Raw genomic sequence first — 27,666 nt, forward strand, 5'->3', positions numbered from 1 at the left:
AATAAAACATACTTTTTTTGGTACATTAAATTTATTTATTTTTAAATAAAATAAAATAAATGTCACAATGCAATAATAATGTGAGTGAGATGTGATTTTTTTGGTAGAAAAAATAAAATATATAGTTTTCTATTTATGCGGGCCAGCAGACCAACCTGCCTCACAATTGGCCCGTGCAGACTTCGAGTTACGCGAGGTGAGCCTAAATGAGTCAACGAATTAGATGAGTGAGTCTGCTTCACACTTTTTAGTAGTGGGTCGCGGGTCGGCCCATATTTAGGTGTATTTTTTTTTGCATTGCCATTATTTATCTTCTTTTGTTTTTATGCATCATTTTTCATTTCTTATTTCTCATTGTTCGTTCCACAATTGTCATTAATTATTATAGTTATCGTTGTTGTTCATTATGAAGGTTGTGATCACCATTATCATTAGAACTTGCAACTATACTATTAAGTCGTGATTATACTGAATGTTGTTGTTGTCACTTCTATTAATTCGTTTGGTATTGTCATTTAATTATTGTTGCCACACACTGGTGTTTATTGTCGCTACCACCACTTGCCACCAACACTACCTCCTCCATTTCAAAATCCAAGTTGGTGTATTACTTATTATAAATTTTTAATTTTTTTAAAGACTATTGCACATTAAATATGGTTATTTTTAATCAAATACTCCTATTTGAGCTATATTTTATCTATATTGTGCTTGTTTTATTAGTAATTTTTTTAATACATTGGTATAGAGTTTGAGAGTATTTGACCTCAATATTAAAGAGATTATTTATAGTAGTGATTGATTGACATTGATCGAAATCAATACCAAGTCTCAAATAAAGTTGCTTAATCAATTTGACAAACTATTGAATTGTAAAATACATTTTGATTACTTTCAATGTTGTTAATAAAATTAAAATAATAAAAAGTTAGTAAATCTTCATTGTATTTAAATTAACCTCAATTTTTTTTAAGTAACTAATTACGTTCATTTTATGCTGTACGAGTTCTTAAAACATCTTAAACCAATTTGTTTTCTTAAGAGTTTTTTTTAAAGTGGGTTTTAAACTTAAAAGACAAAATAAATCCTTTTGTACCAAAAATTAAACATCTTGAACACAAAAAGTAAAATATAAGAGGAGTCAATGACAAATGTTTTAATATGCACAATAGAATAAACTCACCTATCATAATAAATTTTAAACCTAACCTAATCTTAAAAATCAAACTTGTAAATAATCAAACTTGTAAAGTGTATTTACACAGTTAAATACATTCAATCTTATCTTTAGTAAATACAATATATCCAATATTTTTTAACAAATATATATTTTTACATGTAAACAATAATAATATAAATTATATTATTAATAATAATATAAATCATATTAATAATAATAATAAGTATAATAAAAACCATAATAATACAAAAGAATTTGTCTATTTGAACCTCATTCTCACTTTACCTATCACGCTCTACACCGCTGCAAAATTTCAAACTTAGGTGCATTTCAGCTGCCCCCACCAAGCGCAACAACTCCTTGAGGAAGAAAATCCTCCACGATCACAAGGTAATGACTTGCAAGGTTGTCCAGTTCCTTCCTGATTAACTTTTTTTTTTTAAATATGGTCACATATATATTAATTATAATATTTATTATAATTAAAATATCATGTTTTAATATATAAAATATTAATATTTCAAACCTTTTTATATAAAAATCTATTTTATATAAAAATAATAGTTAAAATTAATCTTAATTCCTAATCTTTCACGCTGACATGGACAATGACTCATCATTGACGTATATGTTATAATATTATAATATAGTCAATGTTAAAAGTTTGTTTGTTACGTAAAAAAAGTTAACGTCGTCAGTTGGTAATGACTCATTTCAATAATTTTTTTAATACAAATACTCTCATAATTTAAAATTTTGACTAAAGATAAAAACCAATTTTGCATTAAAACATGATAACAAAAAATATATTTAACCTTTTAAAATAAAATAACTCCTACCATTTTATTCCCTACATACTTATTAATGCATATACAAGGCAAAATACTATAAAAAGTCCAATGAACACATTCAATGAACTTCAATATTACCAAGCAAAACTTGAATTCTAAGCTATCATCACTAGATAGTTGTTTTTGGAAAAACATAGAATCCAATTCACCCTCAAGAAACCTTGAAAGAGATCCAATTTTTTTTACCTTTTTATTATTCTTTAACTTCCCTTTCTTTCTTTTTTTTCAAGAAAAGAAAATTCTTGAATCCCTTCATATAAGCTCACAATATGGAGGAATATTAGTGTAGAACATGACATTGTGAAACACACCAAATGGACAAGGCCACTAAGAAGCTCTTATCAACGAGTCTTTTTCAGCACTCATTGAGATTGTTTTATATCCTTTCAATTGGTTTATTGATCCTCAATTTGATTCATTGGGTGCTCCAATCATTCTCACAACAATGCCTTATGTGTACCCAACACATGAATTGTTACCCAAAACTCAACAAAGCACCATGGAGACTGAAATCAAGCACACAAAAGTGAAAAAAAAAAAAAACTTTCATGCCCTGAAATTTCTCAAATCTCATGATTGATATTTGACATCTACATGCTTGCTAGTTAATTTAAAACAGTAATAAAAGATATAATTGGACTAGGGATGCATCTATCAAAATATAATTGGACAAATACACCACTTGTGGTTGTTAATATCTTAAGCCTTACTTAACTTAATAAAGTGTTTTCCATTATGTATGTAAATGTATGATTATGATTATTTAAGATGATTTGTTTTTTCATATTTATGGTAGGAATCTTTCTAATACACTAGAGTAAGTTAGCTTCTTTTTTCGTTATTGTTATTGATTTTTTTATAAAAAAATCGTGTTATAATTTTATTTTTGTTTTTTATGGTTGTAATGAAATATTCCTTCTTAGTTGAATATATATACCTTTAAAACCTAATTATTATATTTTATTTTCCAAACAATTCATTTATTCAAACTGAAAAATGAATTCATGTTTTTTTAAAGTACAAATAATTAGTTACTATAGTGATTAAATGAGAGACCATTTTAGAGGTTATTTTTTTTTTCTAAATTAGTTTATATTATTATTAAATGATCTCTAAATTGGTATCTAATTAGCCATCACAGTTTTTGCTACCAAATTTAGAATCTAAATTGGTAGTTAAAACATTGGTAGCTAATTAGATACAAATTTAAAAACTATTTAACAATAATAGAAACTAATTTAGAAACCAATTTTTTATTTAGTTTTTAAAATGGTCTCTAATTTAGTTACTATAACAACTAATTATTTTTTATATCTAAAATTAGTTTTTATTTCATGATTTTCTTGTAATAGTGCATGAATAATGAATAAAACTTTTAAAGAGTAATTTAATTTCATAAAATTGATATATAGAATAAGATTTTCATCCCAGTTATATAATTTGATATTATGTCTAATCAATTCAAATTTTTCTAAAAAAAAATCATACCTTTTAGAATCTAGTGCTAGGAAATATTTTGTTGAGTTTGTTGAATGTGAATTAGAAAGATATGAGTTTGAGAAAGTTGTGAGAACATGTCATGATGTTGAAAAGGAAAGAGAGAATTGTTAACTAGAGAGAATGAATAGGGTTTGGATAATCTTATAAAGTGGTAGCATTCTTCATTCTGTAATTTGGTGCTCTTCAATCCTTTTCTATGGAGATGTTATGCAGCAAATAAATTCCCTATTCTCTGAACTACTTGTCTCCATCTTCTTTTCAAGGCCCACTTTTCCCCATTCACACTTCCACATGAATATACCCTTTGTCCCATTTGGCACCATGATAGGGAAAAACATCTTCATAAATAATCTCTTTATTTATATATATATATATATATATATATATATTCATTTATTTATTTTTACATGTTACAAAACAACCCTAAAAGAAGAATATAGAATGTGGGAATAAAATTGCTAGATTTTTGCCATATTCTAAATTCTTTTCAGAAATGGCCATTTTTGTTTTCTCTGGTACAACTCTGGGAATTTACCTCACAAGTGAAAGAACAAGAATATTGGCTAGTGACGAGTGTGCAGTACTTTAAGCACAAAGTTTTTGGCAATTATTAATTATATTTCTTTCTGCTATATGCATTAATTCTTCATCAAATTATTTCGTTTGTTGTAAACAAATTCTTTGATTAATTGTTTTCAATTATCATCCACAATTTACGAATCATTACACACCCAGTGGCGTATAAGAATCATGCACAGCAACGTCATTTTGTTGTCCCCTTCTAAAATAATCTGCTGCAAATTTATGACCTGCATGAAAATCTGTCGAATGTCATTTTTTTTTCCTCGAGATATTTTTCTACTCAATTATTGACGAAGGAAATAAATAATGGTGTTAGATTGATTATGTTTACTTATATATAATATTAACTCAAACCTTATCTTGTGTGAAAGGGACAAAGTAAAGGCTATCTAGTCTTTATATATACATATGAGTTGGTTTGTTCTTCTCTTGGTCACAAAAACCTACCTCTCAACAACACTGTGGCTGCTCCAGTGATAAAACGTAATTTTTAAAATAATATATGAGTTTAAACTCTCATGAATACTACAAACAAATCATTAATAAATCAACCTATAATTAGTTATTATATTAACTAAATTAAATGCTATTTTAAAAACTAAAAAAATTATTGACACTACAAGACAATCATGAAATAGAAATTAATTTTTAGAAACCAAAATAATTAGGTGCAATAGTAACTAAATTAAAGATCATTTTAGAAACTAAAAAAAAAATTGATTTCTAAATTAGTTTATATTATTGTTTAATAGTTTCTAAATTGATATCTAATTAATAACCAAGGTTTTTGCTACCAAATTTAGAAACTAAATAATTGGTAGTTAAAACCTTGGTTGCTAATTAGATACCAATTTAGAAACTATTTAACAATAATAGAAACTAATTTAGAAACCATTTTTTTTTTTTAGTTTTTAAAATGGTCTCTAATTTAGTTACTATTGCAACTAATTATTTTGATCTCTAAAAATTAGTTTTTATTTAATGATTTTCTTGTAGTGTTAGATATCAATAGTTTTGTTAGTCTCTAAAGTGATATTTAATTTAGTTAATATAACAATTAATTATTTTTTACCTCTGAAATTAATTTTTATCTAATGATTTTCTAGTAGTGAAATTTATAAAATTTGTTTTTAAAAAAAACTTAAAAATTAATGTCATATAATTTTTCTTTAAAAAAATACCCATTCTTTGTAAATTTGAGCAAAATGTGGCATGTTATGTGAGCCAAATGAAAGTCTCTCTGTATGTGAAAGTGTTGGTGATGAAGATCCTTGTCATCCCACAAAAATGACATTAATTTAACAGTGAATGAGAAAGAATGGAGGAAAATGATGAGTTTGAGTGAGTCCTCTAGTTGAGTTTGCAAGCACCAATGGTTGTGAATGAATATGGCACCCACATATACGCACTCTTTGTGTTGATATTTAATGGTGCTATAATTCTAAAAAGAGTGGTTCCTACTACCATTTCAAAAAGTGCATTAGGGGCCAAATCATCTAAAAGGGGTGGTGTGTGTATATATTTATATTATATATTATTTAGGTGCTAATAGTTATTTAAATTTATGCAACTAGCTTAAACTAATTAAGAATATGTGGATAACAAGATTGTTTAAATGTTTGATACAGTTAATTGCATGCCTAGAACTTGAACCTGAAATCATTGATTAAAGAAGAACACATCTATTTTCTTTGACCCACGTATTTAATGAAATTTTAATAACTATGCATGATTTAGATTTATAATTAATTTTCATATTTTTGAATGCTTTCTATCTCTCTTCCTTTCAATTATATGTAAATTTGTGCAAGACACGAGTTTATTTTGAAAAAAAAATGTGATACATTTATCTTACGATCAAATATATTTTCCGTCTTTATTTTCACGTGAAATTAATTTTTGTTTTTAGTCTAAACTTTAAATCTCATGATAATTATAATAATAAAATTATTAGAATGAGTCATTGCCAGTTTTTTTTATAAAATTTTTAGTGTGAATTAAAATCTTAAAATATTTTATGTTAACTCAAGATTGACATGAATATTATAATATTATAATACAATTGATACTAAAATTTTGTTAGTTATGTAAAAAAAAAAAAAACTACTGATAAAGTCACATTTCAATAGTTTCTTGACTACAATTATTCAAGAAAATCTAAACTTTGGATTAAGAAAAAAAAACAATTTCAAATTATAATAGACTAACAACTTAAAAGTTATTAAGATAGATAATATAACTACAAAATAAGCCCAGAAGAATTTATAATGCTATATTTTAATTACACATAATTTTGTAGGATGAAATGAAGAATTTACTTTTCTCAATACTTTAAATAGATCCCAAAATTCAAAGAATGATGAAGATAAGAGTTAGTTGCTCACTATCTTCCTTAAATTTGTGGCGAAGTGGTGTTACTTTTTCTCAATAAATTGTTAGATAGTTAATAGTTTCTTACTCTCCTAGAATGTCATGTATTAATTAATACTCCACCACCACCAAGGATAAACTCTTAAATTCTATATAGTAAAGGATAAAAAGTTAAAAGTAAAAACTTTATAGAATAATTAATGATCAAAGTAAATAGTAAAAAAGTAACTACAAAAACAAACCACCTTAAAAAATTTACTAAATCAAGAAGAGACACTTGGATATTCTAATAGGATTAATATGTTTTTTTTCTTTAATCCAAAATCCAAACTTTAAACCTATTGAGTACTTATAAGAAGAAAACTATAAGAATGAATCATTGTCAGTTTTTTTTTATATAAAAAAAGCACTGATCAAAATTTATTCCAATAGTTTTCTTACTACACATATCTAGAAGGTCTAAAGATTGAACCAGAAATATATATATATATATATATATATATATATATATATATATAAAATTAGCACCTTTTGATTTTTATGAAAAGATTACAATGAATTGTTGAAACACTTTTTATGTGTTAACATATTATTGAAACTATAGTAAGATATGGTAATAACACATATTAACATTCTTTAGCATGAATCACTAGGAAACAATTATCAAAGTAGTTTATCGGAAGAAATAATCATGAAGGACAACTTCTTGGATGAACCATTTTCATATATCCAACTATGGCATTATATTCTTTATATACATGTTTATACTCAATTATGTGCAAAGGGAGACAAAAGAACTTGAACTATGTTGTGATTGTCGGATACAATATATATCATGTAGTCACCTTGCAACAAAACAAGGGTAGTCACTAGTTGATACATCAAGGTCAACAATATTTGATGAATGACCAATGGTTTCCAATCACAAAAACACAATCCTTTGATTCGAATTTTAATGTAAGACATGGAAATAAAACCACATGCATTTGTCTATCAGAATTAGAAACACAAATGTCCTTTTATAGAAAGATCAATGGATACCTAATGCTGGCAGAATCATACAACTTTCCCATCATGTGTTCCAACTTAATATCAACTCCAAGAATGATGGTTTCTGCAAATTTTATAAGTTATACAAGTTAAATGTTTTTTTTAGAAAAGATAAATGATTCTAGCACGTAAAACTTTTTACCTTTTTTTCTCTGGGAGATTTTTCCCTGGGGCGTTGAGATTATTTTAATCCCTTCACTAATTTTTGTTCTATCATTTTTATTAAAAAGAATGAATCTATGTGGGTAACCTGCAGTGAAGCAAATAAGCAATGGTTGGCTTATGAAGCACGTAAATTGCTTTTGTGGTACCAATAAAATAGTTGTTTAGTGGATTTTGCCCCTAGATTATACTCACATCATTCATTGAATGATATAATGCTTCATCCCCATTCGGGTGCAAAAGATCACTAAGCATATGCCCTTTTCCTATCACTTTATCTTCTCTATTGTTTTAATGTATTGGTGTGAATAAATATTTATAGATATTTCGATAATGATTTGATATTGAATCATATTATAAGTTTAATCAACTTTCTCACTAGGATACACTTTTAATAACTTTAATATCATCTTAAGAAGTAAATTTTAAGCCTATTTTTTTATAAAATTGATTTATAAGATGAAATTTACACTTATTTATATATTATGGAATGTTCTTAATCGATTTAAAATCTTTAATATGTACTTCTAACATGTACTAAAGATTATTTTTAATTAATAAATAATTTTGTTCCTATCGAAAATAAGTTTGGGAATGTGTCCGAGACTGATCGAAGATTCCTCAAGTAGTGAGTTCTCAACTAGTCTTCGATCAGAAGGAAAAGTCCAGCTAAAAATGACTCTTTGAGATAGTAAATTCTTATCCGTGTAAGAGGTAAGAATATGAAATAAGATATAAAATTGTATTTTCTAAAAAATGAATATTTATAAATTGATTAGGTGATATTTATGGAGTAGATTTTTGGATTAACCTTTTAACTGGTATGCTATCCATTGTTTCATACATGTTCCTTCATCATTTTAAAATTCAATAATTAAACCGTTTTATTTATGACGATAAATAATGAAAAATAACGGCTAATTTAGAAGTGGGACAGTTACAAATTTATTAGGAAAATACAGATTCTGATGATTAAATAGGGTTCATAAAATAGTGGAGTGAATAGCGATGAATGACCTGAATTCCAAGTAAAATATAGGAGAACTTTATCTAATGTGAGGTTAGGTGAAGATGGTATTTGTAAGCTATTATTTTATTGTCCAAGGCTACTTGATAAGCCAATGAGGTGAAGTCACGTTATCTAATGTTCGTACCTATTAAATAGTATGCATATCTTTGCCATTTAAAGTCGAGTGTCCCTTCTGAGCAAGGGGTACCCTCTGAATTGTTTTCCCCATCATTTTTATTTTAACCACATGAAGTGACAATGGTGAAGTGAACCATCAGATCTCTCAAATCTTTCTAAGGCCTTTGAAGGAAATAGTAACAACAATGCTACAACAAATCAAACAAATAGGACTCAAAATCAGGACCTTCAATTTACCCATTGGCCAAACAAAACTCATCAAGTTTTGGTGTAGAAGATTCATGCCACTCTCAATGTTACACTTTCACTATATGTTATCAAAGAGACTCGTTTACTTGATTATTTTATTAGATGGTGACTCAAAAATGGTGTAATAATAATGCACCACTTGTTTCTGGTCTCCAATTATGTGCAATTAGAACAAACTTAGAAGAGTTTATTATGGGGACACCACATCATTAAAATAATCTCCTATACCATTGATTCGAACACTTGCTATTTCCCCATAGTGGTCCCTTTTTTTTTTCTTTATGAAAATCCAAAATCAAATCCATCCGTAATTTAATACGACTTTACACTATAAAAAAATCATGAAATAAAAATCAATTTTAGAGACAAAAAATAATTAGTTGCTATAGTGATTAAATTAGATATCATTTTAGAGACTAAATTTTTGTTTGATTTCTAAATTAGTTTCTATTATTATTAAATAGTTTCTAAATTAGTATCTAATTAGCAACCAAAGTTTTTGCTACCAAATTTAGAATCTAAATAATTGGTAGTTAAAACATTGGTTGCTAATTAAATATTAGTGTAGAAATCATTTAACAATAATAGAAACTAATTTAGAAATCAAAATTTGTTTTAGTTTCTAATTTAGTTATTATAACAATTAATTATTTTTGTTTCTAAAATTTGTATCTATTTCATGTGTTTTTCTTGTATTAATGTTAATTTTATGTATTCCTGTAAGATTCTAAACTGAGATTTTATTTTATGTACATATTTAATGATTAAAATTTCCAGTTAAATGTGAATCTTACATAAAATTTTGGTATTTCAAACTTTTTATCTTCCTCTTTTTTGTCATTTTCTTTACATTTTAAAGATCAACTTTGACAAAACCTTGGCATTATTAAAACAAACATCTTTAGGAAATGCAAGTGAACTTCCTTTTCACTTGCATATCTAAACATGAATTTCAAATTATTAGAGTGGAAGTGAATTTTTATTAAAAATAGAACGATTTTAAAATTATATTATTACACATCACACTTATAAATTAGTTATAAATTAGTATTTTTTACTGTGATTCTCAAAATAACATTATCAAAATATGTTAGACACTTCTATATATCAAATACTCCAAGTCCTTTCTATCTTCTATACAATTTTATATTCTCCTTTTTCCTTTAATAGAGTGTGGTCCATCTCTACCAAACTTTTCCCTTCCAATTATTGACACTGTTTTTTCATTTCAGTTTTCTCACAATACAAGTACTTCTGAGACCAACTTTAATGAAGTTCCTTCCAAAGTTGCTTAAAGAAAGTAACTTTTTTTCATTTGCCATCAATCATGTAAACCAGAAAATATAAGCCCCAAGTATGCTTTTTACTCTTACATTTTTTCCATACCAGAAATAATAAACTGCATCAAATTAGTCTTAACACAAAGACATTTTAATGGATAGTTATGAAAAAGGCAATTACTGCATATTCTCTTGCACATTGTTTAATGTTGGAAGTGGAAAGAAATCTGTTTTGGAGACATCTTCCTAAGTAAGAGTGACAACATTAAAAGGAAATGCAAATGATTTACATCATGAACAACTGTGTTGTGAGAATGATCTAATAATTAACAGAAATCTCATGTTCAATCTCTCTTGTTATGTGTAGAAGTCTTTTCTATCAGCAATAATCAGTATGATTAAGTTAGTGAATAGATGATTAAAATATGTTTTGGATTACCTTGTTGGATCTAATAGTGCAGATCTAGGATCTGCATAAGGGGTCCCTTGTTTTACACAAGGATCACTGAATATTTGTGGCTCAGTCAAATCTCCACTTGTCCTCATAGTTAGCAACAAGTTTCAGAAGAAGTCAGAACTCAGAGTCCTTGTTCATAATCAAACAGCTGAGTTGAAGGAGGTAGTCAATTGGCTGCTTGTTCATGGTGCACCCAATTCATTGACACACTATACCTGAACTAAGATATCAAATGAAGAAAAACAAATAATGTTCCCACATGAGCATGGTACAACACCCTTTTCAGTACAAGTTCATCATTTTTTTTCTACTGAAAATATTAATCTTATTCAAGCTGGTTAAGATCAATATTTAAGTTTTATTTGTTCTTTTCTGAATTGAATTAAAAACAAATAATTTATTTAGGTTAGTTAAGATCAATATTGTTTCAGCCAAAATATAGTTCCACATTGTTTATGAATCAAGGTTAAAAACAGTTTAAATACACTTTTTTTTTTTTTAATCCATTGAGATATAGTGATGAAATTCAAAAACTCCAAAGCTGTCCGGTATAAGAAATCAAGAAAGTTGATGATAAATGTTTTAAGGATCATATTGATTATAAACAAGTCTCATACCATACTATTCACCACAACCAAACCAAAGAAAAAAGATTGACTAGGTCAAGCTGTATAAGGCATATTCGGATTAAATTGGTGAATCACAGAAAAAAACTGTAATGGGAATTATTAAACATTTATACCATTTTTTAACCTAATTTATACCACCTTATACCCATTTTAATTTTTTTGTACAGATTATTTATACTCTAAAATAATTACTGACACAATTAAGAACTTTAAATGAGCATTGGTGAATAATTCATATTCAAATTTATGTCATTTAATTAAGAAAGAGCACTTTTATTTGAAATCACACCTAATGTAAAGTCTTCAATCAGTATATAATTCTGTAGCTGTACAACTTTTCTTACAATGTTTAATTCTAAAATATGGGAGTTTGAAATAAAAATGTTTACAATATTTAAGAAGTAGAATTAATAATGAATGTTTAACATTATATTAATAAATTCGTTTAATTTTTTGAGAGAATATTAATAATTAATAATATTATACTTGGTCCTGAATTAAGGACGTTAGTGGTCTTATATTGAGTTGTCCTTTTCTTTTTGTCTATATTCATAATAATGATAAAGTCATCAATTGTCTTAATTTATATTCTTCCACTAAAATACTACATACATTCAAAGGAACACTGTTACCCCCATGTGTTGCTCACAAATAAAATAAATAAATAAATAAATAGTAAAAGAATAAAATATTTTTACAAATATTGTTTTCTTCATTCTGCCAAGTACGAAAATACTTTTTCCATCATTTTGGAAAACGACATGAAGTCAAGCACAAAAAACTATTCCACTGTGAACTGCAAATACTAATAAACTATATAATTCAATATGCTTCACACATTGAATCAAAAACTAGATAAGGGGTTCATTTAACCTAATCTTTTTAATAATTTGGATTACCTATACACACACATAACTTACGCAACATATTTTATATTCTCTGGGCTCATCTTACTTTCATTTTTTCTCTTTTTCTCTGAAAATAAAATGAAATAAAAACTAATTTTAAATAAAAAATAATTAGTTGTTATAGTAACTAAATTAGATATCATTTTAAAAATAAAAAAAAGGTTTAAATTAGTTTATATTATTATTAAATAATTTTTAAATTGATATTTAATTAGCAATCAAGATTTTAACTACCAATTATTTAGATTTTAATTTTAATAGAAAAACTTTGGTTGCTAATTAGATATTAATTTAAAAATCATTTAACAATAATAAAAATTAATTTAGAAACCAAAATTTTTTTTAGTCTCTAAAATAGTTTCTGATTTAGTCATTATAGCAACTAATTATTTTTTATCTCTAAAATTAGTTTATATTTGATGATTTTATTGTAATGTCAATAAGTTTTTAATTTATACTTTTATTTACAATCTCATATATCTTTTCGTTCATTTTTTAATTCCCCTCCTTATTTTTCTATTTTATTATTTGAGTTGACTTTTCAGTATGTAACTTTAAAAAACACAACCTACCAGATTTATTTTAAGAGCTCAAGAAGATTAGTTGAGTTTAAGTATTTGTTTTTTTACTTTAAAATGTGTTTACTGTGTAATTCAAAAAAGTTGTTGGATTGCATTCGAAAGTAATTTTTTTATAATTACATAAAATTTATTTTTTTAAAAGAAAACTTCAAGATGGTATAATCATAAGTTATTTTTGGCTTTCGAATTGTACAATCCAGAAGTCAAAAATAACTTTCAGATTGTGTAATTCGAAAGTTATGTGACCTTTTTTTGTAAAAAAATGGTGAGTAGTGGATAAGGTAGTGCTCGTGGCTCCTTTGGTGGAAGTTGCGATGATGAGGAAGATGACGACATCCTTGTGGAGAGCTCGATGTTGGCGACAATTTCATTCTTAATGATGAGTACTTTTGAAGAAGACAACTAAGATGTTGGAAACGATTTTAAGTTGTGTAATTTATAATTCAAAAATATTTTAGAATTGTGTAATCTAGAAGTCAAAATTGACTTTCAAATAATACAATACGGAAAAAAAAAACTTTTGAATTTAGGATTGTACAATTCAAAAAGGAAAAAATGAAAATTTTTATGTTTATGGAGCGCAGAATAAATATATGGAGGTGTAGGAAGAAATGTTGCTCTTTAATAAATCATAAGAACTAAAGATTTCTTTTTCACTAGACATAGTCTTGAGAAAGAAAAGACAAATTCTTCATGCACCTTTCCTGCACCTCCATGTATTTTTAAATACCAAATATACATTTCTTTTTAAAATGAATATTGAATTGTCAATCCAAACCTCAAACCATTGAGAATTGTGTATCGGATTCTACAATCCGATTTGTAAATTTAAAACACAATATTTTGCATCAACTCTTTCTTTCTTCACACATAGACCCAATTTTAATAGTCAATTTAATTTTTTTTAAATGAATATCGGAGTGACCAATGAGATTGTGTACCGAATAGTACAATCCAGATTGTGTTCAATTCGGTACACAATCTCAAATCCGGTTTGAGGTTTCAGATTAGCTAATCCGATGTTCATTTTAAGAAAGATACATTTGGGATTTAAAAATTATATGGAGGTGCAGGAAGAAGCAATGAAGGTGCAAGGAGAATTTGTCAAAAAAAAACCATTCCAAAACCCCAATAGTCATTGTCATTTGAAAAAAACACAATTACTTTCTGGAACTCCATATTTTCTTTCTACACTCCAATTCTTTGATATATCCATTTTACCCTTTGTGGTCTAGATCTCTTACCATTTTTACAATTTTTTCGTTGGTATTCTTGTGAAGTAGCGATAAATGCATTATGGTATTAAAGATGACAAAATTGTTGTCATATTACAAACTTGTTTTCATAAAAAATATAGCAAGTCTTCATCTTTTTACCTCTTCAAATTAACTAATTTTCATGGTATTAAAATCTAACATATTTTTCATGGTATACATAACTATCAAATTGTCCCACAATTTTGTTCAATTGATATAAAGAAGTTAAGTGTTTTATGCATCATTTTACTTCACACACTTTACTCAACTCTTAATCATACAATTGTCTCAAATCTATTAAATTTACAATGTACAAGAAATTCAATCTTTTTACAATGTTGATACTTCTCCATCATTAGAACAACTAAACACAAAACAATTCTTAACATCCAATAGTTTCACCAATATGCTTCACAATTCCACACGTGTATATCATTTCAACTCTATTGAAATAATAATATTTAAAAAAAAAACCTAATTTGAATTTAAAACAAATCTAACTTCGCTTTGATATTTCTTGTACTTTGAGGAAACTACATTTTGAAAAGAGAGGAGGATGAGTAAAAAAGGTAAAGAAAATCCATGGATTGCTTCAAGGATGGAAACCTTAGCCATTCATTATAAATTCAAACTCCTCTAAAAGCCTATTTTCCTTATCAATCACTACAAGAAAATTATTAAATAATAATCAATTTTAAAGACAAAAAAATAATTAGTCACTATATTAACTAAATTAGATACTATTTTAAAGACTAAAAAATTATTTATATCAAAAGTGATTTATATTATTAATATAAATTTATAAAATGGTTTATAAATTGATGTCTAAATTAGCTAGAAAGGTTTTTAGCTACTAATATTTTAAATTCTTAATTAGTCTTTAAAAGACTAATAGAGACTAATTTAGAATATAAAGTAGTTATTAGTTAAAACTTTAGTAGTTAATGGTAAGATACCAATTTAAAAACTACTTTATGAATTTTTATTAATAATAAAAATTACTTTAACTACTGCTAATTTTTTAGTTTATAAAATAATCTTTAATTTAATCAATATAGTAATTAATTATTTTAGTTTATAAAATTAGTTTTTATTTAATGTTTTTTTTATTGAATCCTAATAAATCACACATGTAACTTTCTAAGAAGAAAGAAGATGCAATGGAAGAGAGTTAAAAGAGAAAGAGAAATTTCTAAATTTGAAGCAAAAACAAGCTTGGTGATACACTCTAGTTGCAAGCTTAGAGATCAAACTCCATAAAAAGAGAAGAGAAAGAGAGCAAGACTTTTAAATGCATTTGGAAGAAAACTTAAAAAATATGAATGAAGAAGAATGAATTAGGAGGTACACACTTGAAAATATAGAAGAATCTTTCAAACTTGCTGTTAACACCTCATGTTTATGATAACCTCACATCTCTTTCTATTTTTTTAAAACTTTTTAGTAGTTAAATATCCTTAACTTAAATAACTAAAACCCAAAAGTGCCATTAATCTCATTTTAGTTTGTATAAGCAACCTGTTTTATCTGCTTAATTAAAGAGTATTTAAACACTTTATCATTGCTAATCAAGCAAAATAAATCCAATATTTCGTTCTTGCTACTGAGTAAATTTAAACATTAAATAAATGTACTAAGATATTCTTTTATCCTTTTAAAAAATTTAAAGCTCATGTTTAAAAAACCTTTCTATGTTTTTTCTATTTCTCATAATTTTGAAATGCATAACTTTTAGCCCTTAAAATTGTTTAAATAATGTTATATACAAAAAAGAAAAATTATTTAAATAACGTATTAGAGATTAAAAAATTGTGCATTTGAAAAACTAAATTCTTATAATATTGCGCTGATAAACGGACACAAGATTATTTTAATATAATAAATAATTTCAAATTTAAATATCAGACACATAACTTAAAAGAATAACTTTATCATCAATAATAATTTTATTTGGTTTGAACTTGATTTTTTTTAGTAAAAAGTTGTGTTATATTACTACAAGAAATTGTGTAGGTTAAATGTCTTCAAAGAATATAAGAAGATTGTTTTTGAGACGGAGATTAACATATTAAATAATGAAATTTGAGTTATTCAACTTTTAAAATGAGTCAACTTTTAAATGTTTACTGACTTTTCTCAAAATTTGTTTAAGTTGATACTTGAACAATTTATTTTATATTTTTATTGTATTATTTATCTTTATGCATTGTTTATATTAATTTTAAAATGTTTAGTTTTTATTTTTTTATTAGTATATTCTCTTCCTTATATATAAATATTTGCATTGTAATTTATTTATTTACATATATATAATTATATTTTTATAAAAAATAGTGAAAAAAACGCGCGTCAAATAAATCAAACAAAACTTGTAGCATGAAGAAATAATTTAAGTATGTGAAATGATTTAAAAAAGGCGATGAGATTATTTTTGAAATAGAGGTTAACATACCAAATAATGAAATTCGAATTATTCGTCTTGTAAGATGAATAATTTTTTTACATAATTGTTTATTGTTACTTACTTACCTCAAAATTATATAAGTTTATTGATACTTAAACAATTTATTTATTTCCATGTATTATTTATTTTTATGCATTACTTATATTAATGTTAGTATGTTTAGTTTATTTATTTATATATACTAATTTTTATTTTTTATATATTAATATTTATTTTATAACTTGTTTAGTTATTTGTAGATTAATAATATTTCATAAATAATTAATATCTTGCATTCCTTTCACGTGTACAGTACGGATTAAAAACCTAGTCATCGCATATGTAAGAGGAAAAAAAAATTCATGTAACTCTCTTCCTTATCTACACTCCGACCTCCAAACATGTTGATCAAAACAAGAATCCTCCTCACCTCTATCCACCCTTCCATCCAAACACATGAGATTTTTAGATTAAACCTAACTGATTTTATTTATTTATGTTATATTATATTTAACCTAATCTATCTAATCAGATCTTTGTTAAATATATTCTATTAATAAAGGTACCATAAATACGCACACACTGCACACAATCCGAGCCATAAAAAAAAAAATCTCAGATTTATCAAATACTTACTTTGAATGATGTCGAATCCAACAGAACAGAACTTGCAGAATGTTGCTGTCACAAGCCAAACTGCACAACATCTCCAATGCCATAAACATGGGATCTAAGAAGAGGAGTAACAATATCAATCATGCTTCACCTGCTATACTCTACCACTATCCTTGTCCTGATGGTGCTTTTGCTGCCCTTGCTGCGCACCTTTACTTCAAGGCCACTTCCTTATTCTCTCCTCTTTTCTTTCCCAACACTGTTTACAAGCCCCTCAGGTTTTTGCCTCATTCACTAATTATTACTTGTACAATTCATTCTGCTATCAATCATTGTTCTGCCATGTATGCTATTTCTATGCCATTTGATTTATGTGTATGTATTTTTTGGTCTTTGATTGAAATTTTCAGTGCTGAAGATCTTCCTCTGAATGAAATTGGTGATCTTTACCTCCTAGATTTTGTGGGGCCCGATGGTTTTATTCAAGAAATCTCCACCAAAGTTTCAAGGTGCTTTGCTTTGTTTGATGTTTTCCTTGTAAAAGATGCATTTTTGAAGTTTTATTTTTCATGTCTGTATATTTGATTTGAGTTATTTTTGTAGTTATAATACGATGGTTATCTTTGTTTGTGCTGTTTTCTTGGGAAGTAGGGTGATTGTTTTAGACCATCACAAGACTGCCCTTGAGAAGCTAGGGAATGAAGTTTCACTTGGTGAGAATGTGGTAAAGGTTATTGACATGGAGAGGAGTGGGGCTACTATTGCTTTTGATTACTTCAAAGATAAGCTTTTGAGTCCAGATATTGCAGTTAAGCACCCCTCAGTGCTTGATGAATTTGAGCTTGCCAGGCAACTTTTTCTGTATGTTGAAGATGGGGACCTCTGGAGGTGGAGACTCCAGAATAGCAAAGCTTTCAGCAGTGGTTTGAAGGATTTGAACATTGAATTTGATGCCAGGAAAAATCCTTCGTTGTTTGACCAGGTAATCTGCTTTCCGAGTCTTACATTGTTTTCCCAACTTTTCTGATTTATTATTAGAATCTGATTGGAATACACCGACAAAGAAAGACTTTGTACATTTGAGTTTATGTTCCCTAATTCGAACAAGCACACTGAGGAGTTCCTAAGTGCATGAAGATGTTTAACTACTTTGTTTTGTCCTGTAAATTTGTCCATGAGTTCATTGTGCTGATTCTACTTTATTAATTCTACTAAATATTCCCTGCTTCATTAAGGGGGATAGTTCTTTATTTTCATACTTATATGTTGCTACCAAGATAGAGTGATAGGTCATTTCATTTGTATAAATAGTTGAAATAGCTGACAATTTTGTGTATTATGGCAGTTGCTTTCACTAAACTTGAATACTATCATTAGTAGAGGTATGCTAAGCATATCACTCAAGCAAAAATTAATTGATGATGGTCTCAGCAAGTCGTATGAAATTGCCCTCGGGAATGGTGCATTTGGTCGTTGCCTGGTATGATTGATGTTTCCTTCTCTTAAGATCTCACTATTTCTTCCTCTACTTCCTTTCTATTCTTTGGTTTTGCAGTCAAATTTCTTTAAACCATCCATCTGCTGCTTTTGGTTATTCATGCATTGATGCTAATTTTTAATACTTATACCGAGCCTTAGTTGTGTTTTTCACACCTCTCTTGATTAGGAGAGAACTGATGAGAGTCCTTTTATTTTCAACCATTTGTGTTTTGTAGGCTGTCAATGCAGATACTACTCTTTCACAGTTAAGAAGTGAATTGGGACATCAATTAGCTACTAAAAGCAAGGAAATGAAGTTGAGGTTTGTTCATTTTAATTTCATGTTACTATTAATTAAATCATATTGCTTTTCTTCTCCTTTCGACTCATTGGAAAATCTCTTAGTGATATGTGTTGAGAAGTCCCACATCTCTTGCTCAAGTCTTGGAGTGTGATTTATATACACACACTGTTGGACAGTTTCACTTTAATGCACATTGGTTTTAAGATAAAATCTGTTATGGTATCAAAGTCTATAACTACTTATACTGCAAAAGGATTCTCAATATCTGCAATTCTCAAGTGATTTGTTTATCTTTCCTTCTCAATTTCTATAATTTCTGCATATTGCCTTGTTATTAGATCAATGTTTTTGAGTATTTCCTCTTTTAGTTTGCTGTAAATTTGGTTTCTATCACACAGTCACTACCTAATTTTGGTACAGTATTCATTGCATTGCGCTAACATATATACATAGAATTTCTGACACTTAAAAAAGTACAGAATTTCTTGCAGGATTTATAAAAGAATCTTGTTCATAGAACTCCAACATGAATTTTCTGTCCATTCTATTGTTAATATGGTAGCTTGAAATTTGTCTTGCCTGTTAATGTATATTGTGATATTGGAGTTGTATATATATTATTGTTTTGACACTCTTACGCTCTGAATACAAAAGCTGTTTATACAATGTATATAGAAAATCAAACCATGGAACTTATAATCACCATACAAAAAGGAATAGGTTAAGATGATGTCTCGATAATTATTGGAGAATCAGAACATAATAATTAAGGAATTGATATCTCAGGTCAGTTATGCACTTATTTTTACTTGTAGAGGTATTGGTGCAGTTGTATATAAAGTACCAGAGCTTGAAAATGATCAACTGCTAAAAATAAGTCTGAGGAGTGTGGAGAGTGAAGATACCACGCCTATCACTCAGGTTTTTCCTTTATCAAGTTGCTAATTGCATCTTTTTTGCAACTCTTGTTGTTTATACTTGTAGTTAATATCTTTTTTCTCTTCTATTAGGAATTTGGAGGTGGTGGGCATCGAAATGCGGGTTCTTTCATGTTAACAGCTGATAAATTTGAACAATGGAAGGTGTGATTGGATTTTTGCACTTGACATAAGGTGATGAAGGAGCTCTTAGATCATGTTCTTCTGTATGCTGCTCACATTTAAAAGCCATGTGAAATTTTTTGACAGTTGTATCAGTCACTGTATTATGCAAACTGTTTATTTATTAGGTATTCATTTAGTTTTTTTTTTTATCTTTCTTTAGTCAATTCCTTTAGTATAAATAGTTTTTTAGAACCTTGTCATGGTATTTATATGCATGTCATAAGTACCCTATTGTTACTATTAAAATTTATAATATTGTATTTTGGTGATTTTGTTTAAAAAAAAATATCTTTAAAAAGTTTTAAAATAAATGATAATAATGTAAGGACCATAATACAATATTATAAAATATAACAATAACATGCAAAATAGAATTATCATATCTACAAATATTTATGGTCTAGATAAAGAAGGTTCCAAAACAAATTATTTAGAACATAAAGAATGATCCTTTATGTAATTTAAAATCAAGTTTAAATAGTGCTCCTGTTGGGATTTCATTGCATTTTATTTTTGAATGTTGGTCTTTTATATGTAACATCATAGTTTGTAGAAATGAATCGAGTTTAGAATTATTTGATTAAACACTCTAAAATCTCTTGCTTTACTTATTATATTTTTGGAAAATTGCTGCTTTGATTATGTAAAAGATTAGGAATTGCCCAACAAATGTGAAGTGTAAATTAGAATTTGTAACTGTCAATACAAAGATTAAATGAATTAGGCTAAAGCTCAAAACTTTTTACTCATTTTCTTCATTCAAGTAAACTTTAAAAGTTAATGAAAATATGAAAAAGATAATATATAATTGAAAGGATATATTCATATTTCTTTTGTGTTATTGTTAGGCACTCCTATAAGGGTTGCATACATGGCCTGTGTGGTAAAAGTTACAGGCTGTGGGGGATACAAGGGAAAAGGGAAGAAATGAAATAGGTTAGCAATCATTTGAGTACTTTTAGGATAGCACCACAAGAAAGAGAAGTTTCCCTTTTCTGCTTTATTTATTTTTCATTCTCAATTTCCAAACTTTCTGTGTCTAACCCTTGTAATCAAATTTATTCAGTATTTTCTCTATTAATCAAATCAAAAGTAATTTCAGTTACTTTCCTGTCACATAATCATGGCCTAATTTGTTTGAAGTACAATATTCTTTGCATTGGACTGAGAGTTTTATGTCAGAGAATGATTTGTTAAAATCAGCTTGATAAATAAATTTCAAATGTTTAAGGATGGAAATTTAGAACTTCTAGAGGAGTAGACAATTACAAAAGTACTTGCTGATTTAAAAGAGAATTTACTGATGAAACTCAAACATGATATTTCAGTTGATTCTATGAGTAAATTGGTGGTTTAAAACTTGTTTTACATGTTTATACATCTTTGATCTTGCAATTGCATTAACCAAAAATCTGTATAGAATTAGTTTAGATAAACTTCTTCTCAAGTTTAAGAAAAAAAATGATATAAGTTTGTTTATAAATTCAATCTATATGAATTGAATTTTATAGATGAGTTAATTTTTAACTTAATTTTTATTAGGTAGAATTTTATTTTTCTTTTCTTGAAAGTGATTATGGAAAAAATCATCATAAACATATCCATAATCGATTTCTTGAGATTGTATACATCTAATAATATTCTGAGACAAATCTATTCATACAATGTTTATAGAAAATTAAAACATGAAACTCAACTATTCTGAGATGATTAAAGTCACATAATTAGTGGAAAATCAAAACAGAATATCTGTAACATCTTCAACAAGTCATATATTAGTTTTTATTGTTCTCTCACTGACAGCTTATTTTTGCTATTCTCTGATTTTTACTTGTAGAGATATTTGTGCAGTTGTATAAAGAGCCATACCTTGAAAATGACCAAAGGATAAAAATAAGCACAAGGGGTGTGGAGAATGAAGATACCACGCCTATCTCTCAGGTTGCTCCTTCATGAAAATGCTAATTGAATCTTCTTTGTGACTCTTGTTAGTTACTTGTACTGATATATTTTTCTCATCTTAGGAATTTGGAGGTAAACATTGAAATGCAAGCTCTTTCATGTTAATAGCTGATGAATTTGAACATTGAAAGGTGTAATTGAATTTCTTCACTTGACATGGGGACATAAAGGAGTTTACAGTCACACATGATGTTCTATATGCTGCTCAAATTGCTAAGTTGTGTGGAATGTTTTAGCAGTTCTGTCAGTTACTCTATTATGCAATTCTCTTGACTATTTATTAGGTATCAATGTGCTTATTCTTTTTTATGTAATTTAAAAGCAATGTTTGAATAGTCTCTCCAATTACTTGGCTAAACACTGTCAGAAATTTTGGTAAACAAGCATTAGCATAGTTAATTATACTCTTAACTGGCTTTCACTGCTAGAATTCCTTCAGCCAATGAAAAACACAATGAAAATAATTAACACTTGAGTTGTGATTTATATTTATTCCACAAATAACACCCAGATCACCTCGAGATAGAGGTTAGTACAAAAATGTATAAAATCAATGCAATAATATGATCCTAATTAACAAGCCCACCAAACCAAAAAAACAAACCAAACCATCCTCACCAATTAAGTATAATAATAATCAGAAAAACAAAAGTTAAATCTCTTAATAACAGTTATATGAAAAAGGTATTAATATTTTATTATATGATGAAATGTATATATATTTATATTCATATCCGGCTCCCAAGTTATTCACCACCAATCAGGCCTGCCATTAGGTCTTCAAAATATTAGTTTGTAAATGTAACATGTGAGAGTTCTTCACCACCAACCATAGCTGCATTAGAAGAATACCATGCATCTTCTGTAATGAACTGCATCCATGAATCATCTTTGTCTTCCTCTTCCAAGCATGATGATGATGCCCCTGGTATGTCAGGAGACATGGTTTCACACTCATTAATTATGGTTTGGCAACTCTCAATTAGTGATATACTACATTGTCCTTGCTCTTCAATCTCAGAACAGATTCCGTTTTTCTTGAACACACGGCACAATGCATAAGTATCCTGCAAGGTAGTTATTAAGATAGTTAACTAGTGTGCTATAAACCAACTTCATTTGGACTTTTGTTGGTGTCACTTTTCTCTTTTGGATATATATAAACTAATGCAGCCCAAAGTAACACAGAAGATAGTGTAGGATTTTCCTACAAATTATTGCTTTATGTCTTTTTATTGCCTACATTTGAAATGATCAACTAAAGCAGTGTAGTCAAATATTGAGGCCTAAACGGATCTACACAATGTGGTGGAGGTTAAAACCATAAAAGAAAAACCTCTGAACAAGCCAGTGGCAGAAAGATTCAAAGAGTGCTAAATGTTCTGTCCATGTTTCTTATCTAGAATATTATAAATGCTGCTACTGTGTCCTAATCAAGTGCAGACTTTTTGCTTACTAAAAGGGTGAACATATTATGTATGTTAACTTCATTGCTAAATTCATTTACCATAATCATTATGACCTGATTGGCACATCCTGGCTTGGATATTAATTTTCTTATAACGAATATTTGGTTGGTACAATTGACTGTACCATCCCTCTCCTTTTTATTATCTTAATTATTTGTAAATTTTCTGAGGTATATAGTATAGTACCGATTTGTCAGTTTTGGTGTTTAGGAATAAAGTGAAAAGTGACCGACACAGAATGAAAGTGATGGGAGAATTGTAGCTGCTTTATGAGATGCACAAGCCTTCATGGCTTATATATAGAATCTAAAAATTGTAGATCAGGGTAGGAAGGTTGAACATATGATAATTGACAAAGACGCCAATAACTAAAGAGTTTTAATAAGAAGGGATAGGGATAATAAAGAGGATGGTAGTTTTGTCTCATTGCATTACACTATATTATATTGTACATGAAATGATATAAAGGACAAGGTGCACTAGAACTTTGTCATTTTAGAGGTATAAGAGTAACACAAGTAAAGAATATGTCAGCCATACGTTTATAGAGTACCTACAACAAACAAACATAAAGTAAAATAGAGAGGGAGAGAGAGAGAGAGGAGGAATAAAGCTCCTACAAAAGTGAAGGCTTTCCATGCACGCCATGCAATTTTCACGTTCTTCTACTGTCCAAACATGTACAATGTCTTATGTACTTCATTTTTTTCTACAGTTTCAAGTTTTATTCTCACTGTGTTTCTGGTGTGACTCTCATGAAGTGATGATCATCATGGGAATATGGAACTAAAGCTTATCTATCTTTTTTTTCTCCTTGTCTTTGGTGTAAAAGAGGAGCTGAAAATAATCAATGAAAAATGCTTTTGTCACTCCCTTAAGCATCGAACTTCTTGCTTTTTGGTTCAAATATGTGATGACAAGTGTGCATACTGCACACACAAACAAAAGAGAGTTCTGAAAGTAGGCAAAGGGTCAGGTGGGCACTAGAGGCTAGTTTTAAAGACAACAAAACATTTACTTTTCTAAGATGTGACTTGTAAAGCTAATTTGGAAGGTGTAACTTGGTAATTCGGGGTTTGTTACCATTATGTGGCAATTTTGTACAAAAATTACTAGAATGAACTGATTTGAAAAAAATTACAACAATGGGAAGTATATATATTTCGCTGTCAAACATCCACCAACTTTTGTCTTATGTTTAAGTTTAAACTGCAGTGGTAAACACGACTGTCTTCATACGAAATCGTATTCTATAAGCACAACTTATATCCTTCAAGCAAGTTTTTTCAAATTTGTCCATTCATGTGTGAAATTGCACTAGAATGGTAATATGCCTACTAATTCGCCACACTCATGTATCCTTAATGCGTTGGTAATGCAATTTTCAGAAATAGTCATTTTGAAACTAAACCAAGCTAAGATCACTCTTGATTATTTAAACTGATGAAAATTACTGAATAAGAGTAAAGCTACTTACTTGTACACCTAAAAAGCCAACAAGCAATTCAAACATGAGCACAATAACTAGCTAAATACTCAAGATAACATTAAAATAAGTGCAAGAAGGACTTTAATAACTTTTTTCAAATATTATTAACATTTACATGGTGACTGTCTTCTTGTCTTATTTTAATCACTTTTGATTGTGAGTAGGCATTAAGAGCTTTACTTTATGTTGCTAACAATTACATATTTTGAAAATGATGTTCTATGGATACATACATACACTATGAGAGAGAGAGAGAGAGGTGAAAACAATGATAATGTGATACTGAGAAATAATATAATGTGATAGAAAGAAGGTTACAAAGAAAGAAAAGATGATAATGTGATACTGATAAGTGATAAAATGTGTCAGAAAGAAAGATTATGATATACAAATATAGGTGAATATATATATGTATGTATATATACAAACCTGTAATCCAGTGGTGTCTTCACACTCTTTGTCATCAAGGCGATATTCATGCATTACCCAATCAGTTCTGATCCCTTGAGGTGCTCTGCCTCTATAGTAAACCAAAGTTTTCTTCATGCCAATGGGTCTGCTTTGGCAGGAAACTCTCCTATCTTTTCCAGTGGACTTCCAGTACCCTGCACGAGTTGCTCTATTTGTTCTAAATCCATTTGGGTATTTCCTATCCCGGGGTCCAAAAAAGTACCACTCTGGATCTCTACTTGGTAAAAATGATTTCTCTAACCATGCAACAAGACAACAAAAAATGTTCCAAAATCAGTCACAGTTAAACAACTTTGCCATATTGAAAATGCAGGCCATATATAGTGCATCAAATTGATAGTCCTTGCCCAATGAGATGATACATGTATGAAGAAGTAAGTAAATAAGGCACATGAATGATCCACCAAAGATATTGCAAGTTAGGTACTGATTTGGGAGTAGTTTTTTTTCATATAGATTACCTATCCTGCAAATATAGTTAAATGTTGTAACTAGATAAAGGGTATGCACTTATCCATCAGGATCAACCTAGTGATGAAGAGGTTGAGTAGTTTACACAAGGTTTTAAGTTTCATTAACATCATTGTACACACACATTGTGAATGTGCAAACACAATTTCTAGCATGATATTGTTTGAATGTGAGATGAAAATGTGAGAGTGTTTGACAAGTATGAGCTATAAATGGATGAATGACAAATAGGAGAAACAAAGTAGTTGGAAGAATTGAAGGGTGGTTATAGTTAAAGGGAAGAAGAAAACCTGCTAATTCCCAAGGTTCACATTTGTAGAGATCAACTTCAGGGATGATATCAAGCTCAATTTCTTGGCCATTGATCTTCCTCTTGAGATAGTAGTTGACAAGCTCTTCATCGGTTGGATGGAACCTAAAGCCAGGTGGTAATCCAACCGGTGACATTTTTTCTCTTTTCTTCTTATTGTAGCTTCTGCTAAAGTGTTTTCACTCATCACAACCATCATTGCTTATAAACAGACCAAAAGGAACCAAAGTTCCTTATCTTTGAGTTTTTTTCTCTTTTTCTTTTACAGATTTTACAGATTCTGGCATAACGTTTGATACAAGCCTTTTCCCTATCACTGATAATATATACTTCCTTGTATGTAGGTACTTCCATTTAAATCATACAAATATCCTCCTCAATCCTTTGCTTTCATTAATATGGTTTAATTAATGACCCTTTTTCTTTCTTTTGTGACAACATTTTGATGCAAAAGAAGACTAGTCATGGCCTAAGGAGTGAGTGAGGGATCTTTAGACTTCAAATTAATGTGAATAATCCACTAATTAATTGTATCTTGATCAGCCAATCAGTAATACAAAAGCAGACACAGCACACTTTTTAGATGCAGAAGATAAGCTGATATATAATAAATTAATCAATGTGGCAATTCAAATACTATTACTACTAATAATAAACTACAAACTTTGTATCACACCCTGTGCCTGCCATTGTTTCTTTCATTATTGAATGTTATGCTGTGTGATGATGCTTCAAACAGTTAAATTAATTTCATAAAAGCTCAAGATTGTTGAATTTTTTTAGTTTCTATTACGAGAGTGGACTTTAAGCCTAACTCAACCCCATAAAACCGGCTCAATGGGGTGAGGTATGCACCCACTTATATACTATGAAAGGCTCTCATCTCTAGTCGATGTGGGATCTCCAACAGTTTTCCTGATATGATCCATATGCTTATGTGTGCTATCCTTCTCTTTCCAAATCTAAGAGATATTTCTTTTAGTAGACTCAACTTTATAACATCGGTTCTTAATATCAAGTTTACATTAACTTATATACTATGAAATTTTTGTATTTTATTATATTAAAGGATATGGATAGCAGAGTAATATATGTGTTTTCATATATTTAAATAAAGATATTATTAATTAATTTCAAGTTTTTTTATGTGATTCTTAAATGCTTAGACGTTTATTATTCGGGATGACAATGCAGGTTGGTCCGTCTCGTATAGGTTCACTCCATGTTTGACCTGCAAAATACAAGCTGGGTTGACCCGCCCCGTGTAATGAACGTGGATTGATTTCTCTGCCCGTCTCGCATAAGGGTCAGCCTGCGGGTCTGCGAGTTAACCCGCATAATTTTTATT

The 27,666-nt window shown here is 28.4% G+C and overlaps 2 protein-coding genes across 4 annotated transcripts; one reads left to right on the plus strand and one right to left on the minus strand.

Annotated features, from left to right (window-relative positions):
- Window positions 1-17,229: 17,229 nt before the first annotated feature.
- LOC137837868 (uncharacterized) lies at window positions 17,230-22,450 on the plus strand. 3 transcript variants are annotated; one of them, XM_068647025.2, is made up of 9 exons: window positions 17,230-17,538; window positions 17,671-17,769; window positions 17,912-18,242; window positions 18,606-18,740; window positions 18,976-19,061; window positions 19,859-19,964; window positions 20,054-20,155; window positions 21,998-22,087; window positions 22,171-22,450. In XM_068647025.2, the coding sequence occupies exons 1-7, from the start codon at window positions 17,321-17,323 to the stop codon at window positions 20,129-20,131; spliced, it is 1,053 nt and encodes a 350-aa protein (XP_068503126.1). In that variant the 5' UTR covers window positions 17,230-17,320; the 3' UTR covers window positions 20,132-20,155; window positions 21,998-22,087; window positions 22,171-22,450. The 3 variants fall into 3 exon arrangements, with proteins under 3 accessions (XP_068503126.1, XP_068503125.1, XP_068503124.1); XM_068647024.2 differs by having other exon boundaries at window positions 17,231-17,538; window positions 20,054-20,271; window positions 21,984-22,087; XM_068647023.2 differs by having other exon boundaries at window positions 17,231-17,538; window positions 21,984-22,087.
- Window positions 22,451-22,569: 119 nt separating this feature from the next.
- On the minus strand, window positions 22,570-26,501 carry NAC057 (NAC domain containing protein 57). The gene is made up of 3 exons (XM_068647026.2): window positions 26,299-26,501; window positions 25,496-25,773; window positions 22,570-23,175 (listed from the first exon to the last, which is right to left on the minus strand). Exons 1-3 carry the CDS (start codon window positions 26,453-26,455, stop codon window positions 22,897-22,899), a joined length of 714 nt encoding a protein of 237 aa, XP_068503127.1. The 5' UTR covers window positions 26,456-26,501; the 3' UTR covers window positions 22,570-22,896.
- Between the last annotated feature and the right edge of the window lie 1,165 nt (window positions 26,502-27,666).

The sequence above is a fragment of the Phaseolus vulgaris genome, chromosome 4 (genome assembly GCF_051622355.1).
Source record: "Phaseolus vulgaris cultivar YP4 chromosome 4, ASM5162235v1, whole genome shotgun sequence".
Classification (NCBI taxonomy): Eukaryota; Viridiplantae; Streptophyta; class Magnoliopsida; order Fabales; family Fabaceae; genus Phaseolus; species Phaseolus vulgaris.